At 39.2% G+C, this 12,281-nt stretch overlaps 2 protein-coding genes across 2 annotated transcripts in view; one reads left to right on the top strand and one right to left on the bottom strand.

Annotated features, from left to right (window-relative positions):
* zhx2a (zinc fingers and homeoboxes 2a) overlaps positions 1–3,424 on the top strand; it is a 29,277-nt gene extending 25,853 nt beyond the window's left edge. The window contains exons 11-13 of the mRNA XM_015005153.2: positions 21–177; positions 392–502; positions 1,890–3,424. Coding sequence (XP_014860639.2) covers positions 21–177; positions 392–500 — 266 coding nt within the window. The 3' untranslated portion in view covers positions 501–502; positions 1,890–3,424. The remainder of the gene's footprint in view (positions 1–20; positions 178–391; positions 503–1,889) is intronic.
* Positions 3,425–4,524: 1,100 nt separating this feature from the next.
* derl1 (derlin 1) lies at positions 4,525–11,329 on the bottom strand. Its single transcript, XM_015005155.2, has 8 exons — positions 10,999–11,329; positions 9,676–9,787; positions 9,523–9,587; positions 8,894–8,920; positions 7,894–7,989; positions 7,720–7,772; positions 7,498–7,608; positions 4,525–6,616 (listed from the first exon to the last, which is right to left on the bottom strand). Exons 1-8 carry the CDS (start codon positions 11,149–11,151, stop codon positions 6,469–6,471), a joined length of 765 nt encoding a protein of 254 aa, XP_014860641.1. The 5' UTR covers positions 11,152–11,329; the 3' UTR covers positions 4,525–6,468.
* Positions 11,330–12,281: the final 952 nt, after the last annotated feature.

Genomic DNA, 12,281 nt, shown 5'->3' with positions numbered 1-12,281 from the left:
TTTAATCTTGTTGATCCTAGCGGAGGAGTCTGGTGGGAACATAGCAGCTGGGGAGGACTCCAAACTGTCCGGCCAAGACAAAGGGCGCCGGCTGGCCGAGCGACTAGCGCAAGGCGTGAACGATCTGACCCGAACTGGGCAGGACCAGAACAGCTGCGGCGCATCCGACAAAGGAAGGTAAGAAAAACATGGGCTCCATACTGGAGAAAAACATTTTGACCCACATTTGTTTGCATAAAATGCAGGCGGATCAGGTAATTCTTCATAGACATTGTGAACCATCATTTCTTCAATCTGAATTTATTCTTTATGTCAATAAAATCTAATAATGCACATCTTAAATTAAGGTTTGTTTGTTTTTTGTTGTTTTTTTCATATCTTTTCTTGCCAGGTGGGTAAAGGTCACTGCTGGAGACGAGACAGAAGGAGCGGAGAGACAGAGACTGGCCACCGACACTGGTGTTATGACTATGGAGCAACCAGGAAGAGTGACTGGGTGACGGTAGGTTTAGATCTGTTTGTACTTAAAGCGTCTTCTAAAAGTATTCACACCCCTTTTGGCTTTTGTCACATAACGGTCTCGAGCTTTATTTTATTTTATTAGGCAAAAACAAAAAAAAGGTACATAATTATGAACTGGAAGCGGAATGATGCACGGTTTTACAAATAAAAATCTGAAAAGTGTGGCGTGCATTTGTATTCCATCCTAATCCCTCCACAGAATAACTGGATTAACAGTGAGATTAAATTACATCCAAATCTGCTTTGTTGGTTGCACATGAGTTTTATTTATTCAATTCAGAAATACTTTATTGATGCTAAAGGCAAACTAAATGTTTGCTATAAATCATATAAGATTTTTCAAAGAGTTATTGTGGATGGTGATGGCTTTGGCCAGGAAGGTCGTCCTGTAACAGTTTTGAGGATGAAACTCCTCCTCAGAGCTTCTGCATTACAGAGCAGCTCTCCCTCCACTCAGCTCCTTCAGACTAGCCAGCAGCAATTAGCAAACACCTGGCGGAGCTGCACATTTGCTGAGCTCATTATAGGAGCTACTTCTCAGTGCCATGCTGATAGGAACATTGTTAAAGGGTTAATAGAGGAACCATGTTGTGATGACTTTCTGAGTTTTTAAAGAGACAAAGGCCCAATTTCAAGTTTTTAAATTACAAAGGCAAATTTCTTTTAAGTCATATTTGATATATGAATTTTTTCTGACAGCTGAGGGTAACATAGTTACTAGATGGTGCTATAAAATGGGACTACATAGAAAACGCATAACACAGCCCCTTAAATGTCTAGACATTTGAACATAATAGATCTAATTGACAAGTAAAATCCATCATCTATACACCTGTGGGAATATAGAGGAAGTGATGTGGTTGATTTAAGTTTGATTCACTTTTTAAACCAAACTTTTACTTTTCTGCTTTAGTCTGCAGCCCTCAGAATCAGTTATTGCTGATGCCGCTGCTGCTGCGTTGCCAAGTTTTTTCCTCTGTGGATGCTGGGAGATATTCCAGCCCTCCGTGACTCCTGACAGGACGAACTGTAGAGAATAAATGGGTGGCAGGAACAGATTGTGACTTGGCTGAAATTAAATGGTGAACTGTTCCTTTAAGAGGGCACAGCTGTGCTTCTGCAGCCGTGCAGGAAGTTACTGGTGTGTAATTATGTCTGATTGGTCCTTCAAAAAGATGGCATGCACCGCCATTAGCATCAAACGTGCAGACAAAAGCAGATAATTATGGTCACGTAAGGGCAAAGAGAAGGTTTGTTTATGTAAATAAGATGGATAAAAGAAAAAAAAAATCTCCAAAAAGAGATTTTTAACTGTTATCAGGAAAATATTGGCTAGTATTATAAATCTGACTCTCTTCCTGTTCTAGGAAAAGCAAATCTTTAAATGCTGATTCTCCAGCCATTGGGGCAAGTGAAGACGACCAATCAGAGACGCAGTGTGTCTGTGATGTCATCACAAAGCGCCAGGGATGATTGCAGCACTGAGGTGAAGAACGGATGCTGACGTGAAGAGGAGTGCCAAAGCTGGACTTGATGCAGAACTCTCACTACTACGTTTAGTTTTCTTTCTTTTTTTTGTTTTTGTAACATGTCTGTAAATATTCTTGTCATACAGAGTAAGCGGTCTGTTCAGGTGCAGAGCGGCAAAGCTTTTCTTTTAATTTTTATTTTCATGATGAATGAATGTTGCCCCAAAACCTGGAATGTTTTTGGTTGCTGTAATAAGAACAAAAATGTATTATAGTCTATTTGCTGGAAATCTCCTTTTTGTAAAAAAGAAAGAAAAAAAAAAACACAACTAAAAAACAACTAGCTGCATTTTGCTCATTATGAGTAAATTTTGATGGCACTTGCATATTTTTCTTGTCGTAGTGGTAGATGTTCCCGTACCAGGCTGCTTTTCAAATGCCTTTACGGTGATACAATGCTGACTCAGATGTGCAAAACAGGCGAGTAGGAGGAGTGTGCAGCTGAGGAAACAAACTACAGCGAGCACACACACACACACACACACACACTGATTAGCAGCAGTGGTGCAAAAACTTTAACAAAAACAAAATATCCGCAGCTTGTTTAAGCAGTTTTTATTTTTTTTCAGGCGTGTTCTTGAAGCTGATGCAGAACATGATGTGCACATTTCTACAGAGAACTGATAAATCCCGGAGAATGCAGGGTCTGTCCGACACCATGCTGCCTTTCCAGCTCATACCTGTTGTTTCCTGTCTACTTTGTAAAAAAAAAAAAAAAAGGATCAGAGTGGAGCAGCTTCACAGTTCTGTGTTGTAAATCTTCTCGGCGGAACCTGCCGAAAGCCCTTTATTTTCTTTTTTTTTTTTTTTTTGTGAAAATGCTACATGCACTCTAAATAACCTGAGCACCTTTATCTGAGCCTTTTCATATATATATCCATTCGTTTAGCTGTAAATACGTCTTGTCTTCTATCTAGGCTTCTTCGCTTAAGAGTCAAGGTGGGATTAATTTCCCCTCTTCATTTCCACACACGCTCAAAACGGAGGTCGACGAACGTCGGAGATACAAAAACGGAGCTGTAAAAGGCGGTTGGAATGTCACGGCAGTCAAAAGCTGTCACAAAGTTTCAAATGTTTCTCTCTTTTTAACTCATCTTGGAAAGTCGTTTAAATTGACCTCTTTATTTCCACATGAATGAAATCTGTGGGGGTTTTTTTGCCTTCAGTCACAGAAGGAGGGAGGGAAGCTATAATTTAACATCAGCAGGTGGATGGCTGAATGCTTGACTGCATGTTGGTTCCTGCTGCTTTGGGTTCACGGTCTCAAATAACTCAACATCTTGTTTTTGACGTGTACAGGATTAATGCTTGCATTTTCATTTTCTCCCTTTTAAGCCTGATGCAATTCAATAAAAACACAGTTGACTGCAAAATGCCGTGGTAGTCTGAATAAAATGGAGAATATGATTGCTAGATATTTGAATTTGTTGCGATTATTTTCTGCCAGCCTCAATGCAGTACTTTGGACAAGTATTTAAACACCTTTTAATTTTTTTTACTAACCTAATTAGAGTGATTGAACATGCTTGCCACACTTTTCAGATATGAATTGGGAACTCTGAGCTAGATTTGACGTTGGAGCCGAAGTAACAGCTTCTAGTTAAAAAGCCTGAATTTCAACGTTGCGACGAATGTAGGCGTTCGTGGTAATTCTTAGAAACATTTTAAGCTTCACTTTTAATGAACACTTTAAATATGATCCTTTTAATCTTATACGTGGCTGCCCAATCAGTAGTGGGGATCGGGCTGCTACATATAAGACTGATTCTAGACGCACTTTCACATGTGTGTCTTGTAAAATATGTTTCCACCTAATCTTACTACTGCAGAGCGGCCATATTGAAACGTGAAGTCGGTCTTACACGTCGTAACTGGGGGTAAACCATGCAGGAGATTGGGCCCAGAGAACCAGTTCCAATCCAAACTGAACATGCACACCAAAGGAAAACATTAGATTAGGCTAAAAGAAAAATTAAATTATTTGGAATGTATAAAACAAATGTACATTTAATTATAAATGGGTTGAATTTCATCTAATTTCTCGCCTTCCTTGGTGTGAAATTCCGACGTGAATCAAGCTTTCCTGATGCCTCACAATGTTGAGATGAAACTAACATGTACAACTTAAATGTATGCAGATTCCTTTTGCTTTTCTACAATTGCTTGTGTCGCCCCCCAAAAACATGCCGCCCTAGACAGAGAGCCGTGTTGGGCATAATGACAAACTTATATTGACTCTTTTAGCTTGAGGGTTCTTTAAGAATATTCAGATTTTCTTCCAGCACCACTTACCAACATGACCCAGCAGATGGACATCTCTTCTACTTGATGTATTGATACAAAACTGATAATCAGCCCACATCAATGCAACAATGTAAAATAACTGAGGGCAATAAATGTCAGTGAGTCTCTTTTAGAGGAGAAAATGAGAAACATAAATGGTAATTATAATAAAACAATTCTCAACTGTTCCTTCTGTACATATTCTAATAGTTTATTTTAACAAAGTATTGCATTAAGGCAACAATAAAAATAATCAACACACCCAGACTCATCCTTTCAATAATGTGCTGTATTTACAAAAAAAAGAGCAACAGCTCATTTTTGTTTTACCTCATTTAAATTGTCTCGTGTTAGAAAAAGTTCCAGCTCTTTGCACCAAAGGCTCGAAAATACAAATATGTTACACGTACTCAATCTCAGACCTGGGAGCTACACAAGTTAAATACAGTTTCTAGTTTCTATGTATAAAAAAAAACAAAGTATTCACGCCCCTGGATGTTTTACAAGTTTGACTTGACAAAAAAAAAGCAATTTTTTAGTAAAAAAAAAAAAATCAGTTGTGGAAAACTGCTTTGTACAAAAGAAAACAAGTGGCTGCATAAATATTCACCACTTGAAGTCATTGTTTAGATAAAAGATGTGACTTTTGCTGCACTGTGCGAGTTTTTACTCCATTCTTCTTTTCAAAACTTTTCAATCTTCCGTCAGTTTCTGGGGACCAGTGTGTCAAGTCCTGAAACAAATTCTCTATCAGATTGAAGTCTGGGCTTTGACTAGGCCACTTTGTCTTCAGACCATTTCTGTGTCACTTTAGCTCATTAGTTCTCTTGCAGATGAAAACAAATTGTTCTCTGGCATTTCTCGATATTTTGCTGCATTCATTTTACCTTCTGCCTTCACTAGCCTTCCTGCCAAGCAGCATGATGCCGCCACCACCGTGCTTCACGCTGGGAATAACGTCTTGGTGCTGATGTGCAGTGATGCGATCTGCCAAACACAGTGTCCTGTTTGATGTCTGAAAAGCTCCATTTTCACTTATCACTCTAAAGAACCCTCTTCCGCTTGACCACGGAGTCACTTTTCTACCATTTGGCAAACTGTTTAAGCCTAGATATAAATTTTCTTTAACAGTGGCTTTCTCATCGCCACTTGCCTGTGCTTTTTAAATGATGAAAAGCACAGGCAACAGGCAGAGTCTCTACCATTTCAACTGCTGAAGCTTTTTTATATCCATCCCCTGACTTATACTTTAAGCAATGTTTACTCTGATTTGCTTGGAGTGGTCTTTTCTAACCCTACTTGCCAGCTGGTGTCTTTATGCTACTTTAGAGTCACTTCATTCATGTGACCTCCATTCTTCTCATTGTGAGATTGCTGGCACTAATTGACTGGACCTCTGTTAAATTAGGTTAAATGGGGTTGAATATTTACGTTAAGTGTTTGTCATTTTGTAGAAGTCAGATTGATTTTTTTTTTTAAATGAAGCCAACTTTTGTGGATCATGACTGATTTGTAAAAGCAATAAAGAGGGCAAAACATCCAAGGAGGTAAATACTTTTTTTTTTTTAATGCACTGTAGCTTCCCTTCTCGTCTGCTTGAGGAAGGCTGACGGCGCACTCGGCAGTGATAATTACAATGTAATCTGATATGGCATCACAGGGAGGGAGGAGTCCGAATCAACAGCGTGCAGCTGCAACATCTCTCATGTCGACAGTCGCGTCGTGGAGGAAAACGGCGGAAGAGGACAGGAAAGACGGAAATGAGCGGGAGGCGTTTGGGGTCGCCACGGATAAAAGACATTTATTTTCATAAGTTCCGTCTGCTGGACGCGTGCAGCAGTAGAAACGGCTGAACCGAGCCTACGGTCAGAGTCCGAGTCCTGTAGTGCGGAGCGGAGCAGTTCCGGTTAAAGCACATACACACACTTTCTCCGGTTTCATCCTGCAGCATCTTTGAAAACCCAACAGACACACACACGTAAATCAAACTTGAGGTAAAGTTTTTCTTTCTCTCTCACTCTCTTTCTTTCTTTCTCAAAACAGAAAATTGTGAGGAAGCAAAATATCTCGGGCAGAAAAAAAAAGAAAAAAGTCAACTGCTCAGTCGTTTGTTAGAGGGATCTGAAGGAGGATCTCATTCTCCTCCGAGGCGAAAGCCTTGTCCCCAGTTGTGACGGCCTCCTCCCCCGCCTGCCGCTGGCGGCTCCTGGGGAACCGGCCTCCTGGTCGGAGGAACCCCAAACCCCGACACTCCTCCTCTCGTGTTAGGGAAGAACCGATACCTGGAGGAGGAAAACAGGGAGGCGATTTATTGAACATTGAATGCTACGAACAAACGCAACCAGCTGGAGATCAGAATAGATTCCCGACTTTATTTGGTTCGTTGTGGCTTTAAGACGAAGACGAACGGTTTTAGTTCAGAGAGGCCTCAGAAAACGAAAGATACATCATCAAAAGGCAAAACGTTACTGAGTGATTCAAGAATCTGACACATTATAAATTACAGCTTTAGATAAACATGTTTATTTTTGAAAGGATGTAAATACGACTCATGTTACCATACACTGCAAAAACACAAACCTCCTACCAGGTCTAATTGTAGTGCAAATATCTTACTTCTCTTGAAATAAGACAAAACTAACTTATAAGTAACTTTTGAGCAAGAAATAGGAGGAATATTGATGGAAAAAGTACAAGATGAAAGTGAAAAAAATCTGCCATATTGTTCCACTTGTTCTACCTGCAGACTTCACTTATAACTAGTAGTTTTCCCCTCAATATTAAGAAATTCTTGACTTAAAACAAACTCCTACATATTACTGAAAAGTTATTTGTAAGTTAGTTTTGTCTTATTTTAACTGCATTAACATATTTTCACTAGAAACTAGACTTGGTAAGATTTTGTGTTTTTGCAGTGTAGGATGCATATTTTGAGGTAGCTGCTACGAATACGCTGTAATCCTTTAAAGTTGAGTTCAGTCGTCCAGACACCGCTGACCCTCAACCTGGACGATTTCACCGTATTAGATTTTCAATCGTGAAATTTTTACCACCCAATTTTATTTAATGCAGAAATTAGACAAAGAATTTACAAAAACTAGAAATGAACCGCAAAGTTACGGATCAGTGCATTTCTGCCTTCATCTTTTACTTGAACACTCACAAGAAGTCGGGCGTGGAGAGGAAGGAGCGTCCGCCCAGGTCCATGGGGTATTTGAACATGAGGAAAAAGTAGAGGTGGCCGACCAGATTGCCCGTCAGCTCATTCACAAATCTGCACAGAGGCAAAGAGAGGAAGACTAAAGAAACCTCTCACCACCGATCCGCTGCGACACGTCTGGCTCGTCCCTTTGGGATCCGATAAAACGGGTAGGTTGGTACTTACGATCCTCCGATGATAAAGTTGAAGACCAGGATGACCCAAGGTAGGTAATGTGCCTACAAACAGAGCGGCAGACATCTTTAACTGGACGTTTACATGCAAGCAGCAGCAAAACCGCCAGAAGTCACTCCAACAATCGGCTTTGTGTCCGACGTGAACGAGGTTTGAGGCGCGTACCTTGAAGCGAGTTCCAAACCAGAAAGACACGATCATCTCGCTGTTGAACTGAGCCCAGACGTACAGCACCGACATGATCAGTGGGATCATCAGCAGCTGAAACAAAAGGCGACGCCAAGTCAGACGCTCGCAAAGTAAACTTTGTATGCAGATTTAAAAAATAGGTTATTTGCTGAAAGAACAAGACCCAGAAAAGTAATTAAGCCAGAAGTGTATAAAAATGTATATATTTTGTATTTAAGATAAAAATAAGAAAAAACATAAAACCATCTGTAAATGTGTTCAACCCAGAAACTCACATTTCTTCAGAATTGATCAAATTCTGAAGAAAAAAAAATCCTATTCAACCCGACAGATTAGCACTATGGTGTGTTGATGTTAATTTGAGCAGAAATACCTGAAGCTTTTGAGCTTCTTGACGTCAAATGAACTCTAAAAGAACTCTGTTAGTGAATTTTAGGCAGTAAAATGTTGATTTTCTTATTTAAAAAAGGAATCAAATGATTTGTTTATTTGCATCTTTTAATGCATTTCAAATATTACATAGAAAGCCTTCAGTGCTTAAATGAAAAATATGCAGAATGAGCACATTCTGATTAATCATTTATCTGATTAATCAATTAATCGTCAAAAATAATTAATTACTAAAATAACTGTTTGTTGCAGGACGATAAACATACATATCTGACTGATATGCGGCTATAAAAAGAGCCAAAGCTGGTTCTAAGCATTCAATCAAAGGAGATTAAATAAACATGCATGCCACACTTTTCAGATTTTTTTCACATAAAATCCAATTAAAACAGACCCAATGAAGAATGTGGCTGTATTGTTACAAACACATTTTTAAAAATTCATGAGGTGTGAATAGTTTTGCAAGATACGGCGCCGCTTATCGCATCCTGGGTTTTCAGTGTTACCTGGAAACAAGCACTGCATGCTTCAACAACTCTGCACAGTCAAACCTGTACTGTGGCGTAAATACAGCGAGAATTCTTACCCGCATGTCCATCAGCAGCCCGGTTATCTAGAGACGCCAAGTCAAGGACAACAAGCTCTAGGCGGTTTCATTTGCAGCCTCAGGATTAGGGAGAGGGTACTCGTGGAGGGAAAAAAAAATAAAAAATCCCCCACTTAAATCCCCATTTCAGCTCTAAAAGCACCTGGCACTCACACTGGAGCAAAGGAGCCGACCTTGACGAATCACGCCTTCCTGCTGTTCTTACCTGCGGTTATTATCAAAACTGGAAAATTTATATTCCTGATTTTGTTTGTGACTCAGTCTGAGGCGTCTATTAATTATCATTGAACTCCTGACAAAACAAACGGAGCCGGACTGTGGAGCCGCTTGGTGCTGCATGTGACCTAGATTAAGTTTCTCTGCTCTGCAGAGGGTAGACTGACACTGGGCCACTGGCGCAGAGCCACCCTGACATGGCATGCTTCTGCTGCAGAGAGAGAGAGAGAGAGAAAGAGAGAGAGAGAGAGAGAGAGATGGGGTATAGAGGAGGAACAAAAGCATCAGTGGATCTGTGGAAAACACGCCAACAAAGGGCTGCAACTTTCAGCGTTCATTCAGTCCTTTAAGGTTTTAATTTCCTTCTGTTGGCGACGGCGCTGAAAGGATACAACAATGCAGATCCAGTTGAAAAGGAGCATGAAAACATAGTCTGCAGGCCGGCCATCAAACGCTCCTAAGGATTGGGAAGAAAGGCAACATTTCAAAAAAAGAAAAAAAAAAAGAAAGGGTGACAGAAAGTGTAAGCGGCCCGACGGCCTCACCTGTTTCTAGCCGAGTGGAGTAATGGTAGAGGAAATAAAGGTTGACCAGGTAGAGGAAGCCGGTGTTTGGGGTGACGGGGAAGTAAAGGGTGGCTGTCACCGGCCTCCAGAGCTGAAAAAAAAAACAACAAAAAAACAAAAGGGATGCGGACTGGAGGCAGATCACAAATCATACATTTTCAGCCAGCTCTATCCGTGTTAATAGATCTTTTGCGGCAACGATGGGAACAACACGGCGTTTAAAATGTGCTGCAGGGACAAACGATCCAGGAACAATTGTTGCTAATCGGTTTAGCTTTTAACCTGTAAAAAATGATTTCTCTTTGTCGCGCCAACAATTCCATTAATCTGGGATGAGACAGCAGCAGCCTTTTGGTCATTTTAGGATTTACTGATTTCCTACTTGATCTCAAAGGATGAAAACCAAATTATGAGATAGAAATATCTCATATTTCTCAAATTTTTTGGCCAGCAACAACTTTTGTTTGGTACTAATACAACTGATAAAAATCATATGACTTACATGGAATCAAATTATAGCTTAACAGGCAAGATTTAATGCATTTTCCAAGATTTAATGCATTTTCCCCCAAGCTAGTTTCAAACTATTCTTTAGCTGAGCCATGGCTGACAGTATTGGAGTGGGTTGCAACATATGTTATAAACATGTTACAACCATCTCCTTACATAAAACTAGGGAGTATTTTTTATTATTATTTTATTGATACTTCATTTTGAAGCATATATTATGATATAGTCTCTTGTAGTATATAATATGTAAATTCAGTTTACTGACTCCATTATTTAAAAGAACATGTGAATACAATTATTACTAGATATTTTTTTTCTACGGAACAAAAATAATTACGAAGAACGATATTAATTGTTTTTTTAATGGTGCATTTAAAAATCATTTTCTGTCTGAATTACACTGCCCTCGGACACAAATTCAAGCAGAACGCCTTTCGTGATTACTGTCGTACAGTCGCCGCCTTGTGGACTACACCAGAACAACACCCAAAAAATAAACACATATTTACAAACCCTCTAAAACAGAAATTTCATCTCATTCGTTTAAAAATTAAAACATGAAATCCATCACTGATAACATTTTAGAATGACACGGTTCCCTGAGTATTTTCGTGTGAGCACGTTAGGGGACACGTTCAAGGCTTCCGGAAGTTCCAACCTACGTCTCGACCTCCGATTGGCTGCAGCAGAAGGCCTATTAGGGTTAGCCAGCTGCTAACAACCCGAACACATAAATAGAACCTAAACAACAACCAACGCTTTGGCTCAAAGAGACAACCATAATATACTCACCTGAAATCTGCTAAAGACCAGCTCTGGGAACAGCATAAGGTTCCTAAAATCAACCAATCCTAGTTTACCGATAAAGGGAACAGCAATCGAAGCAGCAAACCAATACCGGGTGATCAAAGGGATGCTTCGGAACCAGTCCCCGATGTCTGACATCTTTCCATAGGACTCCCGCCAACTAATAAAGGCGAAACAAAGTCTGTTCTTTAAAAATAACTCAAACTCGCTTTAAAGTACAAGCCTTCTTGGGTTTGTTTAACAGCTGCTCCACAGCCAAGTTAACATGACGTGGCTAATCACTATGAGCTAGTTTTGCATTTGTTGACGTCACAAAACTCCGAGCGGTAGCTTCCGGTTCAGATTTTCATAATAAAAGGCAACAACTCTACCTATAATATCCGCCTACAAAATTGGAAAAAAGTATATTCAGACTACGCGAAAATAATAAATTGTGAAATTTTCAAACCTTTATTGTCAGAAGGATAATTTAGTAATATGTGAAAGCATGAAAGAACAAGCTGATTTTACAGAAACTACGGATATATATTGTTGTTTTTATATTATTCTTCAGACATTGTCAGAAGATACATTGTTATATTGTATGATTGTTCTGAATTGACATAGATAACAGGCTTCTAAAAGGTTCTACATTTGTGCTTTACTTCAGTTAGTTGTATGCATGATCATACATTATAAATATAATATAATGTAATGTAATATAATATAATATAATAAATACTTTCTATAAAAATCAATGCTAATTAGTATAATTATTTTTGGATCTGCAAAATAGGCATAATGTCACTCTTAATTTGGATGTAAAGAGGCTAGTACAACCGGATGCATTTTGAATATATAATGCCAGATTTTTGTTTATGTTCTATTTCCTGTCAAATTTGCACAGCGCTCCTTTGACCATTCAGAGGAAGCCAGCAAAAGAAAGAGGCGTGTCGGTGCCAGTTGACTCAGCAACTGAGAAGTATTTTAAACTGAAAGAAGATGGTAAAGATGGACAAGATCTAGATCGCAAAGAAAATATCTGTAGAAATGTGTTATAACACAAGACTTGCTTTCCGTTATGTAAAATGCAACCTTAATGCAACCTTAGTTTAGTTCCATTTGTTCTTTTATTTTTGTTTTAATCAGTTTTATTTATCTATTGCCAAATTACATCAGTGTGAAACTCTGGTCTCCTCAATTTCAATTTCAAGAGGTATTCATCCAATTAAATATTCATTAATGCAGTAATTTCGGTAACTTATCGTCACTTCTCAACTTGTCCCAAC

This window comes from Poecilia mexicana, unplaced genomic scaffold (genome assembly GCF_051168715.1).
Source record: "Poecilia mexicana isolate PSO_F unplaced genomic scaffold, ASM5116871v1 scaffold_16, whole genome shotgun sequence".
Lineage (NCBI taxonomy): Eukaryota > Metazoa > Chordata > Actinopteri > Cyprinodontiformes > Poeciliidae > Poecilia > Poecilia mexicana.
Note: the sequence above shows the minus strand (reverse complement) of the source record. Positions and strands in the feature narration are given on the sequence as shown.

What these genes read in the sequence shown, in the direction of transcription:
- derl1 (XM_015005155.2), bottom strand. Translation starts at nt 11,151, where the DNA reads ATGTCAGACATCGGGGACTGGTTCCGAAGCATCCCTTTGATCACCCGG. An exon ending in TGGTCTTTAGCAGATTTCAG is followed by an intron (nt 9,788 to 10,998) that starts GTGAGTATATTA and finishes TTTTTTTTTCAG; the next exon opens with CTCTGGAGGCCGGTGACAGC. An exon ending in GGCTGCTGATGGACATGCGG is followed by an intron (nt 7,990 to 8,893) that starts GTAAGAATTCTC and finishes CTTTTGTTTCAG; the next exon opens with CTGCTGATGATCCCACTGAT.